Here is a 24,657-nt window from a genome sequence, read left to right on the forward strand (position 1 = left end):
CGATGCGTTTAGGAGTGTATGCGGTAAAGGTGAAGCAGGCTCCGTTAGCCAAGGAAAAGGAAGCGTGTTCCTCCATGTTGATCTTAGGCGATCTGTCGCCACGAGTTGTCGATCAGCTGGCTACTTTGGTGGATAACGTATTTGCTCCTCTTCTGAGCAAATCAGAAAACCACAAGGATCTACCCGCCGTCGCGATTCAGGATATATGCAGACACGTTCATTCTCTTCGTGGCACTTTGTACCAAGTAAAGATTCTTTATACTTTTATCATGATGCTTGGTCGGTTTAACTTGGCGATGTTTGAAGGTGAAAGGTCAAGTAAACGGTAGGACAGTTCTGCCAATGCCAGCTGGTATGGAAAAAGTGACGGAAGTGGAAAAATTAGTCCGCGCGGAAGGGCCACAAGCCGTCGATCTGTATTTGAAGAGCGCGATCGAGGGTGTCGTGATAAAGTGGGCCTACTTGGTGAACGACGTTGTCACTCAAGAATCAAGCGCCGCGTTCGAAAACGGCCAAAATCCTACGCCGGACGTAGAGCTGGAGTACTGGTCCACCAGACTGGCAAATTTAAGGTAAATCTCATTGATTAAAACTCGACCACGACCGATCGAATATAAATCCGTTTCTTTCAGATACATTTACGATCAGTTGCAAGAGGATCGCGTGAAGAAGATGGCGAGCATCTTGGAAAGAACAGACAGCGCGTACTACCCCTGTTTTCGTACACTGTTCGAGAACGTGGTATCCTCGATGGCAGAAGCGAAAGAGATATCTCTGTATCTGTCACCGTTAGCAAAATGTTTCAAGGCAGTCGAGGAAGTTGATTTCTCGGAGACCAAGCCGTTAATGGCTACTCTGATACACTCGGTCGGATTAGCCTGGTCGAAATCCAGCTACTATCAAAGCTCCTCGAAGGTGATCATCATGCTTCGGCAGATTTGCAACCTGTTGATACAGGAAGCTCGTCGATTCCTTGATCCTTCGTCTATATTTCAAAGCGACGTGGACGAGGCGTTACAACGCGTTCAGCTATCGCGAGGTAAGAATCATCGCGAGTTATCGTGTCGAGGAAATTAATTAATTCGTTTCTAAAGACGTTCTAGAAGAGTTCAAACGTCAGTTCGACGCGAGAAAAGACATGCCCGCGATGAAATCGCACGCCCCACCGTGGACCTTTAATCCTGGCGCTGTTTTTGCTCGTCTGGACGCTTTCCTGAAACGACTCGGCGACATCGAATGGCTGTTCAACACCGTCATGGAGTTTTCTAAGTTGGAGAAGATAGAAATCGGTGGGATACTCGGTCGATCCCTCAGCGGTAGGATCGTCAACGTCTATAAAGAGTTTCAGCAATTGTTTCTGTCGTTCACCGTGCGAGCCAACGACGCTCTCGAACCAGACGAACAGTCTTTCGCCGTTGATTGTGTGAAATTCAAGGAGTCCACCACCGATCTCGATAACAAACTGGCAGCCATCCTTTGTCAAGCTTTCGACGACTGTGGGAATCTCGAGAGCGTCTTCAAGGTATTTCCATGCTTGCAAGGTCATCGTAGTAATATACTTTGATCAGTTAGACGGAAAAGGTCGATGTTTCTAGTTGATAAATATCGCCGGATCGGTGCTGGACAGACCAGTGATCAGCAAACAGTTCACGAACCGTTACTCGAGGATCCTGGAGTTGTTGAACGTCGAGTTGACGGTGGTCGAAGTGTTGTTCAATCGCGGCACCAGAGGTGCTTTAATTAATCTTCCTCCTCTGGCCACGGCTTTGACGTTCACGAGCATGCTGCGGCAACGTATCGACCTGCCTATTCGATCCTTCAAGGCTATTCAACACCCGTGAGTGATTTGGACAGAGATCCGGAATTAGCGAAGCTATATTACAGCGTGCTCTTGGTCGTTTCAGTATAGCGAATACGGACGAAGCTCGGAACATAGAGCAACGATACGACAGACTGATCAAGATTTTCAGCGATAAAGAGAACGAGCTGTTCACCGAGTGGGCACGAACTGTACCCAGTGCCGTCGATACTGGTCTGAATCGTAATATTCTGTCGCGAGCAAAGGATACCACGTTGCTATTAAACTTTGATCCCGAGTTGTTAGGTGTTCTGAAGGAGGTGAACTATTTGAAGCAGATGTCGCGATCCGATATTCCGGAGGAAGCGATAAAGGTATCTCTTCTCTTTCTATTTTAGTAACTGTTCTTTCATTTCCAACTTGTCGTTACGCGAAGCATCAAAGTACAATCGAGTAATTCATCGATCGTGCTAGAGAACTTGCCAAGTATTCCATTTATTCGATCTGTCCCATTCAGGTGTCCGAGAACGCGGAAACATTTCGAAAATTCCGCACTCTGTTGGGTGCCACAGTGGACTCGTACAACAACGTTTGCAAAACAACGAGACAAGTGGAGTTCCAGCTGATCGAAAAAGAGATAGCAAGGATCGATTCTCTGGTGTTTCGAGGTGAGCGAGAATTATGCTGGAAGTCCGACGGCGTCCTGGAGTACATCGAGGAACTGAGCGAGCTGGTGGAGGGACTTTGGAAGCGGATAAAATCCGCTCAGACGAACGTGGAGAAAATGAAAGCCATTTTGGAACCGTGGACGAGAACGCCTCTGATCGAGAGAAAGGATCGTCGTAAGGATGCTTTATTGTCGTTCGACGAACGATCGGAGAAAGTATCGAAACGTTACGCCGAGATCGAGAGGGCAGCTAGACAGATTCATTCGCTACTCGAAGAGAACAGGCTACTTTTCCAAGTTTCCGACGAAACGGGAGAACCTTGGCAACGATACGTGGGTTACGTCGACGGCATCGTCATCGAATCGCTTCGAAGGGCAGTAGGATGTTCCTTAGGTAAACGATTTCCGTGCTTTTCTCTCGATTGAACCTTCCGACTCCCTATCCCATTCACGATGTATCTTCTTCTTCGGGTTAGGGTACCTGTTGGAGAATATGGACTCCAACGGGCAGAGCGAGCCGTTATTGGAGGCAAAGTTGGAACTCAGGGAGCCAGATCTTTATTACATACCGTCCCTGGAACCCGATGATCCGGAAGGACTGGATCAATTGATTTTAGCCCTCCTGAACGATATCATTGGCATGGCTGCTCTGGTACCGAGGCTTAAAAAGGATTCTACGGGATACGCCGAAGAGCTCGAAGACGATCCTGATATCAAAGGAATGAAGAAAGAGATAACGAGCAACGTGACGACCGCGGTCGAAGAAGCCACGGAATTTTGTAGCAATTTCGAAGGTGATCGAGATAAACTCTCGGAACGTTCGATTCCGTTATTATCGGACAAGTTTATTTAGAGTACGGCTTTCTTGTTTGATTCGTTCAGGATACGCCTATCTCTGGTTAGACGACAGGGACACGGTGATGCAACAGTTCCTCGAGTATAGCCGACAATTGACGACGGAGGAAATGGAGATGGTGACCGTCCAGGATCCCAAGGGACCGGCACGGTCACCGCCGAAAATGGAGCAATTTCGCGAACAAATCGACCTTTACGAGGGCCTCTACCTCGAGATCGAGGAAATGGAAGCGTCCAAAGTGTTTTGTGGCTGGTTCAGGGTAGACCTGAGACTCTTTAGACAGTCGGTGCTGAACATGGTCTGCAAATGGTCGAGCATGTTCAAAAGACATCTGGTCGATCGTGTTACCAGTAGCCTTTCGGATTTGGGATCTTTCATAAGGTGTCTTCATTTTCACTCTGTTGATCGCGTACATGTTCGTATTCCAGGAAGTTGTTTCGATTAAATACGTGGTCGATTTTGGACAGGCGAGCAGACGAGGGTCTGTTACAACCGATACAACCGGGCGATTATGCTGGTCTCGTCAGCGTGATGGGATATCTGTTGCAAGTGAAAGAGAGGCAACCGATCACCGACGAGATGTTTCAACCGTTGGAAGAGACGATAGAACTATTGAAGTTTTACGATCAAGACATTCCCGAGGAGGTGAACGTGTTGCTTCAAGAGTTACCGGAACAATGGGCCAACACGAAAAAGTTGGCTCTTATGGTCAAGCAGCAAGTAGCTCCGTTGCAAGCAGGTACGTTCTAGCGCGTCTATTATAACTAGTTGTTTCCTGTCGATTAACGTGTTACGCTTTCGCTTCGGTACGAACAAAATTCATCGAGAAAACGACGATAGGCGAGGTATCCAGAATACGAGGACGGATCTGTGCGTTCGACACAACGATTACTCTCTATCGCGAAGCGTTTCGTCGATACAATTTCTTCAAATACGATTGCGAGAATCCTTACGAGTTGCTAGACGAAGGACACAAGGAGATTCTGATGTTGGAACGTCAGATGAAGGATATACAAGAGTCTGCATCGTTGTTCGAAGTGACGGTACCGGAGTTCAAAGTATTGAAACAATGTAGACGGGAATTGAGGATGCTTAAACAGCTCTGGGACTACGCGAACATCGTTCGAAGCAGCATAGAGGGTTGGAAAACGACGCCTTGGAGAAAAATCGACGTGGAGAATATGGATATCGAATGCAAGAAGTTTGCCAAGGAGATACGAGGTCGGTGAACGATAATCGTTGACGCGTTTCGAACGGAACGAATATATATATGTATGTTCCCAATTAGCACTGGACAAAGAAATGAGGTCATGGGATACTTACGTGTCCCTAGAAGCAACCGTGAAAAACATGCTGACGTCTCTGAGGGCCGTGGCCGAGCTTCAAAATCCCGCCATCCGAGAAAGGCATTGGAGGCAATTGATGAATAGTACTAAGGTATCGATAGAGTTTACGAATCGGTGAATAATTATACGATCGGTGTCCGTGAAGTTTGATTTTCTTTCCTTGGGAGGAAGCCGTGTACTTTTCTAATCATTTTTTTTTTTACGAATAGCAACGATCAATTAGCCAGATTTTACGTATTAAAGCGAAGATGTTAGATTCACGGAGACGTTAGAAAATTAGTTGCACCGCTGTATATACGCTATCGGTGTTGCAGAAATTGGGCGACATGACTCCGGAAATGACCGTAAGTCCACTGTAAATACGCGCACCCTTTTACTCGTAATTCATGAAAATTCTAAACACTAAGATGCCAATTAGCTAGTTAGCAGAGCATGCAGCACGACATTTTAATAAATTTCGTTGTACATAATTGATTAAATAAATCGATTTCGCACGGAACACGTTTCTTTCCTAAATACACCTGCATCGGCTCGTTTCCACGAACAAACCGTGACCGTCGTATCGAGAACGATCAGCAGATACCTGCGATTAGGTACGATTCGTCATGGACGAGTCAACCACGTTGGCAGACCTGCTCGAGTTAAATCTCCACGAGTGCGAGGAAGAAGTAAAGAACATCGTGGACAAAGCCGTGAAAGAGATGTCGATGGAGAAATACATGAGAGAATTGAACGCTACCTGGTCAAAAATGGAATTCGAGAAAGAAGTCCACGCTAGAACGGGCGCAACGTTGATCAGAGCGAGCGAAGAACTGATCGAAACTCTGGAAGAGAATCAGGTATTCTTCCCGTTACGATAGACGACTCGAAGGTGACGCGACAGGCTTGCTTCGTTACAGGTCCAGTTGCAAAATCTCATCACCTCGAAGTTCATCGCCCACTTTCTGGAAGAAGTGTCCAGTTGGCAAAAGAAGCTGAGCATCGCGGACCAGGTGACCACAATTTGGTTCGAGGTGCAACGAACCTGGATGCACCTCGAGAGCATCTTCACGTCGTCGGAGGACATACGGAGGCAATTGCCCATAGACGCGGAGAGGTTCGACCGAATCGATAAGGAATTCAAGCGGACGACGGAGGAGTTGGCGAAGACGTTGAACGTGGTGGAGGCAACGAACAAAGAGGGTCTCGTGTCCGAGCTCGACGCGTTACAAAAGGAACTCGTTCTCTGCGAGAAAGCTTTAGCAGAGTATTTGGAAACGAAGCGTCTCGCGTTTCCACGATTCTACTTCGTCTCGTCCAGTGACCTGCTGGACATTCTGTCGAATGGAAATCAGCCGGAGGTCGTCGCCAAGCATCTGACGAAATTGTTCGATTCCATGGCGCGATTGAAATTCGATGACGCGGCAGCTAGCTGCTCGCCGAAGCTCGTATCGGGTAAGCCGTGGTCGGGAAATAAATCGGACCGCGATACGATTCGCTGATCCTTCACGAAACCTTGTTTCTTTCTGCTGCAAGGTATGTTCGCCAAGGACGGCGAGTACGTCGAATTCGTGAACCGCGACATGAATTGCGAGGGGGCGGTCGAGGTCTGGTTGAACCGACTACAACGGGTCATGAGAGTCACCATAAGACACTATTTCAGCGAGGCTGTGGTAACGTACGAGGAGAAAGCACGGGAACTATGGTTGTTCGATTATCCCGCGCAAGTCTCGTTGTGCGGTACTCAAATCTGGTGGACCACCGAGGTGAACATCGCGTTTTCTCGATTGGAGGAAGGCTACGACAACTCGTTGAAGGACTACCTGAAAAAACAAATCTCTCAATTGAGCACGCTGATCGCGTTGTTGATCGGCGAGCTGACGAAACAAGAGAGGCAGAAGGTGATGACGATATGTACGATCGACGTGCATTCGAGGGACGTAGTTGCCAAGCTGGTACAGTCGAAAGTGGAATCGTCGCAGGCGTTTCAATGGCAGAGTCAACTACGTCATCGGTGGGACGAAAAGGAGAAGGATTGCTTCGCCAATATTTGCGACGCGCAGTTCAAATATTCGCACGAATATCTGGGCAATACACCCAGGTTAGTATTACTCGCGACAAACTGCAAACTTTTAGCGTTTGAATTCCGATCGGTGGACAAATATCGCGTTTCTTGCTCGTAACTTTCGTGAGTAGAGAAATAATAGTTAAGACGCGCGTAGCTACACCAGCTGCAACCTCCAATTTATTTCTCCGATTCAGGTTGGTAATAACACCGCTGACGGACAGGTGTTACATAACGCTGACCCAGTCCCTGCATCTGATCATGGGAGGCGGTCCGGCCGGACCAGCTGGAACGGGAAAAACCGAGACCACGAAAGACTTGGGCAGAGCCCTTGGCATAATGGTCTACGTGTTCAATTGTTCCGAACAAATGGATTACAAGTCTTGCGGTAACATATACAAAGGTCTGGCGCAAACCGGCGCCTGGGGTTGCTTCGACGAGTTTAATCGAATCACCGTCGAGGTGTTATCCGTGGTAGCCGTGCAAGTGAAATCGATTCAGGACGCTATCAGAGACAAAAAAGAACAATTCAATTTCATGGGGGAGACTATCGGTCTAGTACCGACAGTCGGCATATTCATCACCATGAATCCTGGCTACGCAGGACGTACCGAATTGCCGGAGAACTTGAAGGCTCTCTTTCGACCCTGTGCCATGGTTGTCCCTGATTTCGAACTGATTTGCGAAATCATGTTGGTAGCGGAAGGGTTTCAGGACGCCAGAATCCTGGCCAGGAAGTTCATCACGCTGTATACCCTATGCAAGGAGCTGTTATCGAAACAGGATCATTACGACTGGGGATTACGCGCGATAAAGTCGGTTCTAGTGGTCGCCGGAAGTCTAAAACGAGGGGACCCGGGTAGACCGGAAGAACAAGTGTTGATGAGAGCTCTCCGTGACTTTAACATTCCGAAAGTTGTCTCCGACGATCTACCCGTCTTCATGGGCCTGATAGCCGATCTGTTCCCCGCGTTGGACGTACCCAGGAAGCGGGACGTCGAGTTCGAGAAGATGGTAAAACAAGCAGCGGCTGATCTGCTGCTTCAACCCGAGGACGGATTCATTTTGAAGGTGGTGCAACTGGAAGAGTTGCTGGAAGTGAGACATTCCGTCTTCATCGTGGGTATCGCAGGCTCGGGTAAGACTCAGGTCTGGAAGACGCTGTTCAGAACGTACCAGAACATGAAGAGGAAGCCTGTGTACAACGATCTGAACCCGAAGGCCGTGACCAACGACGAACTGTTTGGAATAATAAATCCAGCGACCAGAGAATGGAAAGACGGTTTATTTTCGGTGATCATGAGGGAGCAGGCTAATTTGGGCGGTGAGAATCCGAAGTGGATCGTTCTGGACGGCGACATCGACCCCATGTGGATCGAGTCTTTGAACACCGTGATGGACGACAACAAGGTTCTGACTTTAGCCAGTAACGAGAGGATAGCTTTGACGCCGGTCATGAGACTGCTGTTCGAGATCTCGAACCTGAGAACCGCCACTCCGGCCACGGTATCCCGTGCCGGTATTCTCTACATTAATCCTCAGGATTTGGGCTGGAATCCTTACGTGACCAGTTGGGTAGAAAAGAGAACGTCCCCCATAGAGAAGTCCAACTTGGTCATGTTATTCGATAAGTACATTCCTGCTTGTTTGGAGACGTTGAGAACGAGGTTTAAGAAGATCACTCCTATCGCCGACATGGCGCACGTCGAAATGCTTTGTCATCTTCTTGGTTGTCTGTTGAAACCGGAACTCACCGGTAGCGATTTCCTCAAGGAACACTACGAACTGTATTTCGTGTTCGCTGCCGTGTGGTCGTTCGGTTCGTCGATGTTTCAGGATCAGATGATCGATCATCGAGTAGAATTTAGTAAATGGTGGGTCAACGAGTTCAAACAGGTCAAGTTTCCTTCTCAAGGCACCGTGTTCGATTATTATATCGATTCCGAGACGAAGAGCTTCGTTCCTTGGACTCGACGTCTGCCTAAATTCGAACTGGACCCCGAAATGCCGTTGCAGGCGGTTCTGGTTTATACCGCGGAATCTATCAGGATCAGGTACTTTCTCGATTTGCTGATGGCCGAGAGACATCCGGTGATGTTGGTCGGTACAGCCGGTTCCGGTAAAACGGTTCTCGTTGCCGAAAAATTGTTACAATTGCCAGAAAATTATGCCGTTTCCAACGTGCCATTCAATTTTTACACCTCCTCGGAGATGTTGCAGAAGATCTTGGAGAAGTCTTTAGAGAAGAAAGCTGGAAGAAATTATGGACCACCGGGAAACAAAACTTTGGTGTACTTCGTCGACGACATGAATATGCCCGAAGTCGATAGTTACGGGACGGTTCAACCTCACACTATGATTCGCCAGCACTTGGATTATGGTCATTGGTACGATAGAACCAAGTTGACGTTGAAGGATATTCACAATTGCCAATATGTCAGCTGCATGAATCCTACTGCCGGTTCTTTCACTATCAACCCGAGGCTGCAAAGACATTTTTCGGTGTTCGCTGTCAGCTTCCCGAACAGCGAGTCTTTAACGACGATCTATGCCTCCATTTTATCCCAGCATTTGGCAAATATCGAACACAGGTTAGTTGCAACTGTTGGCTAGTACGACATTCTTGATCCAACATTCTTAATTTCTCAGATTTCCCAGTTGCGTTATCGATTTGTGCAACAACATCGTACAAGCATCGATTCAACTGCACCATCGCTGCGCTCAGATGTTCTTACCGACTGCGGTCAAGTTCCATTACATCTTCAATCTCCGTGATTTGTCCAACTGTTTCCAAGGATTATTATTCAGTGGTAACGAGTGTTTACAGTCCTCCATAGATTTGATCAGACTATGGCTCCACGAAACCCATCGTGTTTACGGAGACAAGCTGACCGACGAGAAAGACATCGAGAGCTTCTCGAAACTGCAGCTGGACATCTTGAAGAAAAACGTGGAGGAAGTGGACGAGGGGGCCGTTTTGGAGAAACCAAACATTTTCTGTCACTTTGCCGGTAACTATTCCTCCTCGGCTCGCTGCTGTATTTCCTCGATGAACAGAGAAGAATATTGTACGTATGTTTGAAAATGTTAGGCGGAGTGGGAGAACCGAAGTACATGGCAGTGAAGGACTGGGCAACGTTGCATCGATTGCTGTCAGAAGCGATGGTCAGCTATAACGATCTAGTAGCCGCCATGAATCTGGTGCTCTTCGAGGACGCCATGATGCACGTGTGTCGTATAAACAGAATCCTGGAATCGCCGAGAGGCAGCGCGTTACTGGTTGGCGTGGGTGGTTCCGGCAAGCAGAGCTTATCGCGACTAGCAGCGTTCATAAGTTCTTTGGAGGTGTTCCAAATTCAGTTGAAAAAGGGCTACGGAATCGCGGATCTGAAGCTGGAACTTGCAGTGCTGTATACCAAGTCCGGATTGAAGAACCTGGGCATAGTGTTCTTGATGACCGACGCACAGGTGGCGAACGAACAGTTTCTAGTGCTCATCAACGATATGCTCGCTTCTGGCGAGGTTCCAGACCTGTTCGCCGAGGACGAAGTGGAGAATATAATAGCAGGTTGTTCGAAACGAGTTGCTTTTTCTCCTCGAGATTTAAAATTGGCTATGGCGTTCGAAACTTTTCGACGTTCTTTCAGCGTTTCTACCTCGAATCGAATTCGCTTATCGAATAGTCAAGCCCTACGATTACGTTACAATACGAAACTTTCGTAGGAGTACGCAACGAAGTGAAAGGAGCAGGTATGTTGGACAGCCGCGAGAACTGTTGGAAGTTCTTCATCGACCGGGTGCGCAGACAGCTTCGTATAGTTCTCTGTTTCTCCCCGGTCGGCTCCACTTTAAGGGTGCGCTCGAGGAAATTCCCGGCCATAATAAATTGCACGGCGATCAACTGGTTTCACGAATGGCCGCAAGAAGCTTTGATGTCTGTGTCGAAGAGGTTCCTGCAGGAGCTGGACGAACTTCCAGAAAGTTACAGGTATCGATTCCTTTCAGAACGCGTCTCGATAGATGCGCCAGAATGAATACCTGTATACCTTCGATACAGGGAATCGGCGGCAAAATTTATGGCCCACGCGCATACGAGCGTGAACGCGGCTAGCAGACATTATTTAGCCAGCGAACGTCGTTACAACTACACGACGCCCAAGTCGTTCCTCGAACAGATCAGTTTGTATAGCAGGTTATTGAAAACGAGAGCGAACGAACTTCGCGGTCGAGTTTGCAGATTGGAGAACGGTCTCGAGAAACTTCGGTCGACGGCGGTACAAGTGGACAAACTAAAGGAGAAACTCGCGGTACAGGAAGTGGAATTGCAGCAGAAGAACGACGCAGCCGACGCTTTGATCACTATCGTTGGCGTGGAAACGGACAAAGTGCAGAAGGAGAAAGCTATAGGTAAATCTGGATGTACAGGGCGAAACTTTTTCAGTGTTTTCCCGAATTATCCACGAGTTTATAGACGATAAACGCTCGTCTGTTCCGTTCAGCGGACGAAGAGGAATCCAAGGTGGCCATAATAGCGGAGGAAGTATCGAAAAAACAAAAGGACTGCGAGGTGGACTTGATGAAAGCGGAGCCAGCTCTGTTAGCCGCCCAAGAAGCATTGAATACTTTGAACAAGGCGAATTTGACCGAGCTGAAATCGTTCGGTTCGCCACCCGGGGCTGTGACGAACGTAACCGCAGCCGTGATGGTTCTTCTGGCCCCGTCCGGTAAAATACCTAAGGACAGAAGTTGGAAGGCTGCCAAGGTACGAAAAATGGTGTCAGAAATTCGAACGTGTACCACTGTTTTTGCTCTACAGATCATGATGGCCAAAGTGGACACGTTCTTGGACTCGTTGATCAACTACGACAAGGAGAATATTCATCCGGAAGTGATTAAAGCGATACAACCATACCTGAAAGACTCCGAGTTCGAGCCAGAATTCGTTAGATCGAAGTCTGCGGCAGCTGCAGGCCTCTGCGCGTGGGTGATCAACATAATAAAATTCTACGAGGTATTTTGCGACGTGGAACCGAAACGTAAAGCGTTGGCGCAGGCGAACGCGGAACTGGCCGCCGCTCAGGAAAAGCTGGCCGTGATCAAACGCAAAGTTGCCGTACGTATCGACATCGAACGAGCGATTTCGAACTAATTCCAATCGAACGTGTTCCGATATACAGTCGTTGGAGGAACAACTGGCCAAATTGACGGCGGATTTCGAGCAAGCGACGGCCGAGAAGCTCAAGTGTCAACAGGAAGCGGATGCGACCAATGCAACGATCGCGCTCGCCAATAGGCTCGTCGGTGGATTGGCTTCGGAGAACGTTCGTTGGGCGGATTCTGTGGCAAAGTGAGCGTTACACGATTTCGATAGAGAATTTACACGATCGATTCAAATCGAACGAAAAAGGTGATCGGACCGATCCGTTCAAGTTTCATGCAACAATCGTCCACGTTGCCTGGCGACGTGCTGCTGGTGACAGCTTTCATCTCGTACGTTGGATGCTTCACTAAACAATTCCGTCAGGATTTGTTGCACAAGCAATGGCTACCGTTTCTGCGAACCGTGGAACCAACTGTCCCGATCACGGAAGGGTTGGATCCTCTGTCATTGTTAACCGACGATACGCAAATAGCCAAATGGAACAACGAAGGATTGCCGAACGATCGAATGTCTACGGAGAATGCCACCATTCTCACCAACTCGGATCGTTGGCCTCTAATGATCGACCCTCAGGTACGTTTGCTCGATCTCGGTTACGCGTAAACCGATGCTCGAATCCTCGTTATTTTTCTTCAGCTTCAAGGAATCAAATGGATCAAACAGAAGTACGGAGAGGAGCTTCGTGTCATTAGGTTAGGCCAGAAGGGTTATTTGGACGTGATCGAACAGTCCTTAGCTACCGGATCTACCGTTCTCGTGGAGAATATCGGTGAAACGGTGGATCCGGTACTTGATCCTTTGCTAGGCAGAAACTTGATTAAGAAGGGTCGCGCGATTAAGATCGGCGACAAGGAGGTCGAATACAATACGTTGTTCAGATTATTATTGCACACGAAGCTGGCTAATCCCCATTACAAGCCCGAGATGCAGGCTCAAACAACTCTAATTAATTTCACGGTAACGAGGGACGGTCTCGAGGATCAGTTACTCGCCGAGGTAGTGAAAGCCGAGCGACCGGATCTCGAAGATCTGAAGGCTGAACTAACCAGGCAACAGAACGATTTCAAGATCACCCTCAACAGCTTGGAAGACTCGCTTTTATCGAGGTGCGATCATTTTCTTTCCATCGATAAACACTGTTTTACGCGCGAACTGCTTACGGTATCTACGGTATTATACGGTATTATTCTAATCGCGAATAATCCTGCGAACACAGATTATCGTCAGCCGGTAGCAACGTCCTGGAGGACACCTCTTTGGTGGAGAATCTGGAGACTACGAAGAAGACTGCCGCAGAAATTGAATCCAAAGTGACGGAAGCACGAGGGACTAGCCGAGAAATCGACGCCGCTCGAGAACTGTATCGACCTGCCGCGACCAGAGCCTCTTTGCTGTACTTTATTTTGAACGATCTGAACACCATCAATCCAATCTATCAGTTCTCCTTGAAAGCTTTCAGCGTGGTATTTCAAAAAGCCATCTCGAAGGCCGAACCAGCCACAGACGTGTCCGGAAGAGTGAAGAATCTGATCGAATGCATCACTTATTCCGTGTTTATGTATACCACAAGGGGTTTGTTCGAGTGCGACAAACTGATTTTCGCGTCCCAGATGGCGTTCCAGATACTGTTGGCGAGAAACGAGGTGACTTCCAGCGAGCTCGATTTCCTCCTGCGATTTCCCGTCACGCCTCACGTCACTTCTCCCGTTGATTTTCTTACCAACACCAGCTGGGGCGGAATAAGAAGCCTCGCCAGTAGAGAAGAATTTCGGTAAACATTTTTCGTTCCTACGCTTTCCTAGACTAGCGCTAAACTTTTTCCAGGCCTTACGATTCTCGTAAGATTTGCCTACGTTTCACCTAAGTCCTCGCCGAAGGCCGAACAATCTAACGTCGAAGGAACAACTTTCAGCAACTTGGATAGAGACATAGAGAGCTCGGCGAAGAGATGGAAAAAACTGGTGGAATGCGAGTGCCCGGAGCGAGAGAAATTCCCGCAGGAGTGGAAAAACAAAACGACCATTCAGCGACTGTGCATGCTGAGGGCACTTCGTCCTGACAGAATGACGTACGCGATCGCTGCTTTTATCGAGGAGAAACTAGGTCCGAGATACATCGAGGCGCGTACCGTCGAATTCGCTAAATCTTTCGAGGAAACTAGCCCCACCACGCCGATCTTCTTCATTCTCTCGCCCGGCGTGAATCCCCTCAAGGTAACGACGACACGAATCCACCGTTCGTACGGTTCTAATCACGAGCGATTCGCGTTCGAACAGGACGTCGAGGATTTGGGTCGACGTTTAGGTTACACGCTGGACAATCAAAACTTTCACAACGTGTCCCTCGGTCAGGGTCAAGAAACGGTAGCCGAACAAGCCATGGACGTGGCGGCCAAGAATGGTCATTGGGTAGTCTTGCAAAACATCCATTTGGTGAAGAAATGGTTGCCGTTGTTGGAGAAGAAACTAGAAATAGCCGCGGAAGGTTCTCATACGGATTACAGGGTCTTCATGAGCGCCGAACCAGCTAGCACGCCAGCAGGCCACATAATACCTCAAGTAATCTTTGTTTCTCCGCGTTTTCGTTCTATCGACACGATAATAAACGAAAAATCTCTAAATTAGGGTATCCTCGAGTCGTCGATCAAGATCACCAACGAACCTCCAACGGGGATGCAAGCAAACCTGCACAAAGCTCTAGACAATTTCAGTCAAGAGACGCTGGAAATGTGCAGCAAAGAAGCTGAATTTAAAGCGATTTTATTCTCTTTATGCTATTTTCACGCGGTGGTTGCTGAACGTCGGAAATTCGGTCCTCAAGGCTGGAACAAAATCTATCCCTTCAACGTAGGTGATCTGCATATCAGCGTCAGTGTGCTATACAATTATTTGGAAGCTACATCGAAAGTACCCTGGGAGGATTTGAGGTACGCGTCGATATTTTCACTTGCGATGTACGTTTTGAAAAATTTCTCTACATCACGAAGGTATCTGTTCGGAGAAATTATGTACGGTGGACACATAACCGATGACTGGGACAGGAGACTCTGCGTCTCCTACCTCGAAGAGTTGATGCAACCGGATTTGGTCGACGGAGAGTTGCAATTAGCGCCGGGTAAAATGGTTCACATCGTAAACTATTTCGTATCCGTCGCGAGACAAACTAAACGATCGAAATATTTCCCAGGTTTCCCAGCACCGCCTAACACGGATCTGGCTGGATACCATTCGTACATCGACGAAGCGATGCCTCCAGAGTCACCCTATTTGTACGGTTTGCATCCAAACGCTGAAATAGGTTTTCTAACAACGACGGCAGAGAATCTGTTCAAAACGGTGTTCGAGATGCAACCACGAGACGCAGGCAGTTCCGGCGGACAAACAGTGACGCGAGAAGACAAGGTAACGCCGAAGCGTCGAGCAATTTCGACACCGTCGTAAAATCGAGAATTATCTGTTCGAAGGTGAAGCAAACATTGGACGAAATAATGGAGAAGCTTCCGGAGGAGTTTAACATGTCCGAGATAATGGGTAAAGTGGAAGAGAGAACACCGTACGTGATCGTGGCGTTCCAAGAGTGCGAACGAATGAATCACTTGACCACAGAGATGAAACGTTCGCTTCGCGAACTGGATTTAGGTCTGAAGGGTGAACTAACCATCACTTCGGATATGGAGGACCTGGAGAACGCGTTATTTCTCGACCAAGTACCGCCTGTCTGGGCGAAAAGAGCTTACCCCTCCTTATTGGGCCTCGCTGCTTGGTTCGTCGATCTTTTGTTGCGAATCAGGGAATTGGAAACTTGGTCCACGGACTTTGTCGTAAGACACGATTTTACCGTGATACGCCAATCGTGTCCAACTCGACGAACGAATTGTCGAACGTATCGTTTCAGTTGCCACCTTCGGTATGGTTGGCCGGTTTCTTCAACCCGCAATCGTTGCTCACGGCCATTATGCAATCCACAGCCAGGAGACAGGAATTGCCTTTGGACAAAATGTGCTTGCAATGCGACGTGACGAAGAAGAACAAAGAGGAGTTCACGTACGTAAACGATCGAGTCGAGCGTGATCTTCGCGGCGATCTATACTTGTCAGACGTTTGTTAATATCAGGGCAGCGCCCAGAGACGGAGCATACATTCATGGGATCTTCTTGGAAGGGGCACGATGGGACGTGCAGACCGGTATCATAGTAGACTCGAAACCGAAAGAATTATTCCCTCCAATGCCTGTGATCAATGTGCGGGCAATCACTCAGGACAAACAGGATCCGAGGAACATGTACGAGTGTCCTGTGTACAAGACGAGAACTCGGGGACCTACTTACGTGTGGACTTTTAATTTGAAGACCAAAGACAAACCGGCTAAGTGGACACTGGCCGGTGTAGCGCTGCTGCTCCAGACTTAACATCGTAAACGTTACCGCCTATTTCGCTTTCCGATACGTACTCGACGTAAAACGAAGTTCACCGACTACGTTAACGACGTCATATGCCTAGTCTATGTGAAACGATGAAATAAAGGTATCGTAAACCAAGACAAACGATCGAAAATTAATCTTCCTTTAAGAGGAATCACGACTCTCCCATCTGTCCAATGATTCCAATAATAAACAGTGGACGCGGGTCGTCGGTGATCGTGGCGGAGAAGGAAAAGAATAATTCGAGCGTAAATCTCGAAGGACCCATCGAACAGAGGATATCATTGGGTCGACTAATCGACCGAGAGTTAATAAACCGTAAGACAGAAGAAAATCGACGAAAGGTCTCCGGAGAAGGATCACCCTCGCCCCTCGTTCCATCCTTTTGGGGCGAACCGGAGCAGAGTTTTCCGCGGGACAGAGAAAGGAAGGATATTATCCGTCATTCGACGAAACAAAACGGTGCCGGTGTTCCCTCGAAACTTCCCGGAGGATCGATACTTGCGACCGAGGCAAACAAAACCGACTACGAAACGTTGTTCAATTTAATATACACGAATACAAGGAAACGGCGAGAGACGGCAGAAAGTACGGGAAGCAGGAGGGCCGGATTTGTAAGATGAAAACGCATAGAGGATACAAGATTTACCCGCCTCGGGGACACGAAAGCTTTCAGATTGCGGCGCGAGATCAAAATTGTATCGTGTTAGCGAAAGAAATTAGATTTTCCTTTCCGCGGTAACGTCGAAGCGAGCAACGTTTTCGTTGGGGTACGATCTCTCTTGCTACAGAATGGAATCCTATCAAATATGCAGAGGTTATTAGCTCTCGAAGAAGCGCGGAAAAATGTTTGCCCTTCGAGTTCTTTCTCGTCCCTTCTGGTCACGTATTATCCGGCCCTCGTCCACTTTTCTGCTTTTACTGCCTCCTGTTGATCAACCTGTTCGCTAATGCGCATACTGCTTTGCCTTTTCGATAAAAGCTACGCATTTTCAGGTAGGGTAAGAAGCGTCGCGTCGATCGTAGGTGATACGTTTATCGGTTTCGCCGCGAAATCGGAAGCATCGTTTAATCGGTGACTAGTAGAACGGTATATTTACCGCGACCAAAGGCAAACATTTTTCACCGTCGACACCGTAATAACAGTTTGATTATCCCGACACGAGGAGAAGTCCGTGAGTTTGGACGGTACGGTCTCTGTACAAAGTCAACTCATGAATCCCATCGAATCAAAGGGGAGAGAAAAACGCGTTGGTCCCTTTCGATGGAGGCCGGTGATTGGCTGGCAAACACCCTCTTCGCGATTCGTAGCCGATCGATCGACCCCTCGTGCACCAGCTTCAATCACGGTTTTCATTAAGCCTGGTCGGTCCAGCGAAGGGTAAGGAACGATATCGAATGGCCGGTGTTCTCTGTACGTCAACCAGGGAAACCTGCGTCTCTATTTTCGTCGAGAAGAAAGCTAATTGGAAGCGGACTCGTTGCTCCGACATTCGATCGGAACTAGTTTTCCGATCTTGCCGGATCTCGTTTTCTTTCCCGACTCGTGACGATCTTATACGCCGAACGTCGTGTCCTACGAGATGACGAGAGAGCGAAAACGAAAGCGACGATTCGCGAAGAAAACGAGGAAGCATTTCGACGGTAATTTCCAGCAAAATTACGTCTATAAAACGATCGTTAATTTCAGGCTTCTTGTATAAAACGACAGCTTAACGAGGCAATTTAACCTCGAGGAAAATGTTTCGCGATTATACGACACACGCCATTCGCGTCACAGTACGTTTCGAAGGGTGCATCTCGTATAATGAACGATCGATAACGAAGAATATAATAAGAGGAGGCTTCCAAGAACTCCGGGAGTGTTTCTTTGACAAAGAATTCTTGGCAACCGGTAATCTCCCCCTCGGAATGCTAATTTGAACGGCACGCCGCGCCGGGCCGTACCGCGCCGCAACGTGCCGCAATGTATAGCGTACAACGGTGGTTCTGTCCCTCGATTTCGAGTCGCGTATTTAATTCGCCGACATTCCCTTCGAGCGGATTTCGAGCGTCAATTTTGAGTATCGGGAAGAGAACTCGTGCACACGCGGTGGCTCGTGCACTCTCGCATCTGCTCGAAACGCGATTATTAATAGAGGCTCGTTAGAGTGACAAATCGCTTGTCAAAACGACGTGACACGCGTTGCCTGTACGTTCGTTTCGTTGTCAACGATTCTATCGATCGAAGAATCTCGACGGATCCCTTTAACCGACCTTCGAATCGGTGGTATATATGTATGCGCAAGCGAAGTGCAGTCGTTGATCTTCTAAATACCTCGTATCCGTTAAGAAAAGTATACGTATACCGGAAGGCGGATATTGCGGAATGTTTTTAATTCCAGTGACTCGTATTTAATAAACGAGACACAACACCGGTGACAGTTGAAAAAATTGTTGCAAAACGCGTACTTCTAATTTCGTAAAGTTTCGAGACAACGACATCGTTCACGAGGGTGCTCTCGACGCTCGGAAGGAGGGTAATTCTAGCCCGAGAACAGGGGAAGAATCGTTAAAAATCAGGCTCGAGCAAGCGGACGGTAGGAAGAGTTAACGACGTCTTTGTGCCATCCTGAAAGCCAGCCAAGACTCATTTTTCATCGGCGTCAGCACGGACCCGTCTCCCTTTTCGGCAGGTTAATCATTTTTAAAGGACCGACCGCAGGTGTCTCGGCTACCGCCATGCTCCTTCTGACCTTATATTAAACTTAAACAGAGATAGGCAGCTAGATAGGTAGGGATATATCGTAGGCATGCGAGCTGAGAATGAAATTTTCCCCGAACAGAAAGGGAAATCACCCTCGCAATGGTAGACATCCGGTCTGTTCGTCGCGCGTAATAACGAAACACCGTGGCACAATTTGCTTTGCATACAAGTGACATTTTTCACGCCTGTCAACACTCTGACATACTCGCCGTTCAGCGCTTCTCTCTCTTTCTCTTTTAATACTCGCGAGTTTGTTCGATCCGTTTAAACGCGCATCTTACGATCGACGCTTTCGGTTATCCGCGAGCGCGTACGATATCCTTCTGTACATTCCGTCGTTTGTTAACGTTACCGTGTTCCTTCGTTTTTAGTACCGTGTTACCGTGTTACAGAAGAAAGAAAATGACAAAGAGCTCCTAGGGTCCACTTGACAAATCGAGGATGTCGTCGAGTCGTGGTTACGCTTCTCATCGAGGTCCTTGTCGAAGTAAATCGTGGAGAATAACAGTCCAGGTAGCCGGCGTGTCCGAGGAACGGCACGTGTTCTCCATAACTCTTGGTAGCAGCCCCAATGAATTTTCCCCGCTAATGTTGCGCCAACAAACGAGCGCGTTTTTCTCGCCGCCGCGCCGATAAATTCGTCCCCTTCGTGTCGTCGGTTATCTCTCGCGCATATTAATTATTATGACCATGCATGTTTTCCTGCGATAATTATGTTTTTCTCTCGGATTTGCCGCAATGCGGTTTGATTCCGTTGTTTGTCGCTATTTTCTAAACCGTTGAAGGCCACCGGTGTCCCAACTGTAGCACGGTTACACGATTATCGAACGCGCCAACACTTTGACATCCAACGCGTAGCGATTCAACGTTCACCGTTCAGTAAGATTCGCAAGACTCGCAAGACGAACGAGCGACGCGACGTCGCTGAAGGGTTAATTGAATTATTCGACGTTCCGAGATAATTATCCCTGACGACGAGGGACGAATCGTGACAACTCGAGAATAATGAAGCTCCGTCTTGACGAACACTCGCTTATATCGCGTTCAAGCTCCAACGTTTCTCAATTAACTCGGCCCGTGTTGCGAATTCGACCGAATCTCGACGAGCCGCGCTTTTGTCGCAATTAAGCGTAATTTATTTACGGAACTCTGCTGCTGACCCTGGAAAACGTCTTCGCGGGAGGATGCCTTCGAGGATTTAGCGAAATCAAAGGTGCAAAGAGTTTGGGGATGATGTTCGATAAGCGAGGCGAAACAGTTGAGGCGGAATCGGAGGGAAATTAATGAAACACCGGCGAAAGGGACGAACGAAAAGGGACGAAGGTTGAGACGGTTGGACGACTGGGCTAACTAGAGGAGCCTTTGAGAGTCTGCGAGTTGGGCTCAGCAGATCTGTAAACCAATCAGTGACGCCTCGTCGATACGGAAGGCTAAGTCGACGTAACCGGATCGCTCGACTAAACAGCTTACTTGATTACGCCGTTAGTTAGCGCCCCGTAGTCGTTCGTCTGTGTCGCGTGGACAACCCTCTCCCGAAATTCTCGTCACGTAGATCGGGCCAATTTTTCCTGCCCATGGACCGGCATCCCCAGCATTTCTTCGAACAACGAATACTTTGGGATGCGATGGTCCGTTTTGTTCGCTGAAAAATTCAGAGCCGCGATTCCTTTGTTTGTATTTGTACACGAAGGAAGGGTGGTCGACAAGTTACGGCGTGAATCGAGCGCTGCTGATTCTACGTTTTGAAAGTCGCGATTCGTGCATGTTCATTTATTCGTTTCGGGTATGTTGCGACTACTTTGTAATATACATACAGGATAAGTTTTAGAAGCACGAGCCAAAATCGGCGATTTTTTTGCATTTTCTTTTGTGCTACACACGATTCCACGTGTCCGATAGCCTGCTATCCTCGCAGGCAAATACTCTCAGGATCAGGGAGCCGAAAACCGGCACGAACCGGCAGTCATTCGATAGGTTCGAGCTTGGTCAAACAACGCCGGTCTGGTTCGATTGTACGCTTTCCCTTTTCCCTCTTCGATTCGTCTAGCTCCCCTTCTGTCCCCGGGATTACCAGGATCCATCTATTGTCGTAATTAGTCGACCCGTGCCGATTATCGACCCGACATCGTTTGATCCGCCGAAAACTGTCCGCCTCTCTCTGCTATCGTTCGTACGTCGCCTCCACTCGAACGCTATCGTTTGCGTTACCAGCCAACCGTCGCGATAAAGAGAATAATTCATTTCACGTTTTGCCGTCTATGTTTGCCACAGATCCAACGAAAGCCCGATATCTTTGAAACTTCCGTGCTTTAAGCATCGTGCTGTACCAGTTACTTTTAAGTTAAATTTTATTCGATATCAGCTTCGTAGTTAGTCTTTGCGTGGAATTGAGTGAACTTCTTTAACATTGATTCGATAACTTATTGTTAGACATTCGATTCTCGGATTGCCACGAAGACCTGGAAATCTTCTTGCTCGAATGTTACATCCTTCGACGAATAATCTGTCTTAAAGCGTACTCGCTTTTTCGCCACTATCGAGACGAGTTCAAACGAAGCGTGTACATATTTTTATCCAATAACAACGAGCGTCATCGTTAAAGAAACATTATCAGCGAGAAAAGTGTACGCAGTTGTTCTCGCCGAGCGTAAATTTCTCGTTAAGTGACAGCGAAACAATACATAATATTTAATGAAGATATTTCGAAATAGCTCAGAAATAGCGTCTGATGTAACCAGAGTTCCTTCGGTTCTAGAGAAGGAAGAAGAATTTAGAAATACAAATGTAAACGTGAAATCTTGCGAGGAAGATATTCTAAACTAATATTTGCGTTACGGCAAGCCTACGGCAGGAACGGGTATTCCTACCGATGCAATTAAGTTGCCGCGTGATTTGTTCACGAGCAGACGTTAATAACTTGTACGCGGATCATGTTTTTGATAAATTTAAACTCGTAGATTTGACTGGCGGAAAAAATAAATTTTCTATTTCCGTTCGATGTTCGTACGCGTTCGATTCACGATGAATTTTCAAGAAATCTTGTGGATCGATCGTCTCGGTTGAAGCGGTCTCGAAGATTCCCTAGGTTCAAGAGGAAATCCTCTTGGAGAGATCTGGCCGCGTAGTCACGCATCCCGCTAACGACTAAAAGGGAACGGGTCGGATCAGGAGAAACGGAGACGCATCGAGCGAACGGAAATCCCGGTATTGTCTCGACACCGCGTGCTTCGCTCCCCAATACGGATAATCTCTGGAGGCCTAGGCTGTGCCGTGTTCCCGTGTTCCCTGCGGGAGCCGCGATAACGCCCTGAAACAGAGAGAATAGCCTGGCGAAGGGTTGTTACGGCGAGTCGAGGCGAGGCGTCGCTTTTCACTGCCTCGATCGACGGAATTTTAGAACCGTCCCGGCCGAACCTATAACCCAACATAAATCCACGAGTTTCGGGTCACGCGCGTCCGGCTATTCTCGATGCACGATTTCGACGGTTCCTTTCGTTAATAGCTTCTGCTCCCGGTATCCCTCCGGGACTTCAATGTCGAATGGAATCTTCGTGATTTATTCAAAGCTGCGAATAGAACATGCAATCTCTGAGTCCCTTATAAACAATTCTTGATTCTAAATTTATCCTTCGTTTCAAAGCATTTTCATCTCATTTATTTATTTATTTATTTATTTATTTATTTATTTATTTAGTTTCGAAAGAACCTATTCGAAGAATCGTCGCGTCGGTTGCGAAATAAAGGTTTCGAAGGATAAAACGTTACGTTAACTCTACGAAACGACCCAAGCTTACACTCCATCATTCTGCAACTTGAATTTCTTTACCATCCATGATGTATATCCACTCACGCGATCCAGGACGGTGTTCGTTCTTCGCGAGAGTGTTTCGAGAATTTTTCAAGACTAAATCTCCATAGGGGAAAGAAGAGGCCGCCGTTAAATCTTCGCTAGTGGATACTCTTGGACCCGCGCAAATGTCATTTTTCTCACGGAAAGCCGATGCCCGTACTGCTATCGATATCATTCACAGACTTTAGCAACTCGACGAACGACGAACAAACGTCCGCGGCAGGTTATCCTCGCGACCGAAGTCCACTTTACAGAGGGTGAATAATTCTCTTAGCGTTCCCTTTTCACTCCCGTTTGCCTCGAATCCTCTTAACATCACGGTCCGAGAAGAAGCATTCTTCCGCTCGATCGATTTCTCTCCAAACGAAATCCGTTGCTTCTCACCTACGCGTCTCGCTGCTCCGGCATCGTTTATCTTAACCCTGTTCCCTAGTGGTTCTTGATCGAAAAAGATTTGCCAAGTCCAGCTCGTCTTTAACGCGACTCCTTTTCAAACTTTCATCCGTGAGCTTTTTTCCTTTCTTCTATTATATGAATAAGAAGTAGCATTCGAACGAAACGTAACGTCGACAATGATCGGAATGTTGTTCCGTGGTTCATCGGATTGTTCGTGCGATGTTCGCGGGTTAGTAGAAATACAACGTGGTCGATCGACGATACTCGTACGCGATACTCGCATGGAACGGATGTAACAGGTGCAAGCTACAATTACAGCTGACCAGCCTGAGTCATTGCGCTGCCGAGCTCGATCAGAATTATGCGTACGCAACGAAGGGTGTGCATTACGCTTTCGTGACTCGTTTCTCGATCTCTACTGCCTCGTTAGGCGGTAATTGCAAAAGGAAAACCGACAAACCCGTTAACCGAGTGTCGAAGTTAAGAGAATTTTCGGTTGCTTCTTTGAACGAGAACCTCCCCTTCGACGAGGAACGTATTTATTCCGTTCGGCCTCGTTATTTCCTTCGTTGAACCACCCGAATCATTTTTCCGGCCGATTTGTCGATCGTTCCTTACGAACGGCCGCTCGTTTTAGGGAACAATCGAAGGGACAGATTCGTCCTTAACGAGCCACTCGAAGAATCGACAAAAATGTCAGTTATTACGAACGAACGGATATTCATTTCCGATTCTTTATCGATCCACGCGTTGCTTTCAAGTAACTTAAACACGAATGTAGATTGAACGCGTAAACAATGTACTCGTCTCGGTCCGTGTCGATGGAATATTCATACGACAGGGTCGTATTTGCGTTTCAGCGAGATTATCGTGGCCGTGTCGGTGGCTTTCGTCGAAAGCCGTCCTCGAAACGAAGCTCTAGGTTCGGTTACCGAAGAAAATTCGTCGAAATTACCCTCTCGAGACTCGCGAAGGGAAACGTTTCGAAACAGGGAGAAAGTCTTTGTACGTCGAAATGGTATTGAGCTCGAATGGCCTCGCGAGATTTGCTCGATGCTGTTTACCCGGCCTCTTTTTTCCCCTTCGACCCCTTCTTTCCATTAATTAGCCGAGGATAAATACGACCGAGCTCTCCTCCGATTTACGCGAAACCTTTCTTTCCTCGTAAATTTAACTATGCTGATCCGATCGGAACGACCCATGATACTTATCGAGATACTCGAAGTAGTAATTAAATACGGATATCAATTTTTCGTTAAATGTTCGCTTCCTTGTCCTAGACGTTCGACGACGCTAAGCATTCCATTTCAAGTAAGAAATCAGCGACGCGAAGAGTATCGTTATCGTCGTTTTATCGTTTTCAGGGAGTAATG

At 47.8% G+C, this 24,657-nt stretch overlaps 1 protein-coding gene and 1 long non-coding RNA gene across 3 annotated transcripts in view; one reads left to right on the forward strand and one right to left on the reverse strand.

Moving 5' to 3' along the window:
• Positions 1–4,724, reverse strand: part of LOC105664241 (uncharacterized) — a 28,884-nt gene extending 24,160 nt beyond the window's left edge. For both annotated transcript variants that reach the window (XR_013040340.1, XR_013040338.1), the window contains exon 1: positions 4,645–4,724. This is a non-coding gene — a long non-coding RNA (uncharacterized LOC105664241). The remainder of the gene's footprint in view (positions 1–4,644) is intronic.
• Positions 3–20,843, forward strand: Dhc93AB (Dynein heavy chain at 93AB). Its single transcript, XM_076539042.1, has 35 exons — positions 3–245; positions 307–572; positions 633–1,039; positions 1,095–1,522; positions 1,596–1,837; positions 1,905–2,172; positions 2,316–2,859; positions 2,942–3,259; positions 3,348–3,702; positions 3,789–4,060; positions 4,162–4,542; positions 4,610–4,758; positions 4,982–5,011; positions 5,261–5,506; positions 5,567–6,101; positions 6,183–6,747; positions 6,909–9,302; positions 9,361–9,722; positions 9,803–10,279; positions 10,435–10,699; positions 10,769–11,118; positions 11,211–11,473; positions 11,528–11,824; positions 11,889–12,058; positions 12,142–12,445; positions 12,509–12,978; positions 13,089–13,643; positions 13,785–14,085; positions 14,149–14,430; positions 14,497–14,798; positions 14,859–14,986; positions 15,059–15,273; positions 15,336–15,692; positions 15,767–15,915; positions 15,986–20,843. Exons 1-35 carry the CDS (start codon positions 3–5, stop codon positions 16,278–16,280), a joined length of 13,185 nt encoding a protein of 4,394 aa, XP_076395157.1. The 3' UTR covers positions 16,281–20,843.
• Positions 20,844–24,657: the final 3,814 nt, after the last annotated feature.

This window comes from Megachile rotundata, chromosome 13 (assembly GCF_050947335.1).
Source record: "Megachile rotundata isolate GNS110a chromosome 13, iyMegRotu1, whole genome shotgun sequence".
In the NCBI taxonomy this organism is placed as follows: domain Eukaryota; kingdom Metazoa; phylum Arthropoda; class Insecta; order Hymenoptera; family Megachilidae; genus Megachile; species Megachile rotundata.

Excerpts from the sequence above, each read along its gene's own strand:
- Dhc93AB (XM_076539042.1), top strand. The coding sequence starts at position 3 with ATGCGTTTAGGAGTGTATGCGGTAAAGGTGAAGCAGGCTCCGTTAGCC. Across the intron at positions 573-632 it reads ACCAGACTGGCAAATTTAAG|ATACATTTACGATCAGTTGC; the intron begins GTAAATCTCATT and ends CGTTTCTTTCAG. Across the intron at positions 9,303-9,360 it reads TTGGCAAATATCGAACACAG|ATTTCCCAGTTGCGTTATCG; the intron begins GTTAGTTGCAAC and ends TTAATTTCTCAG.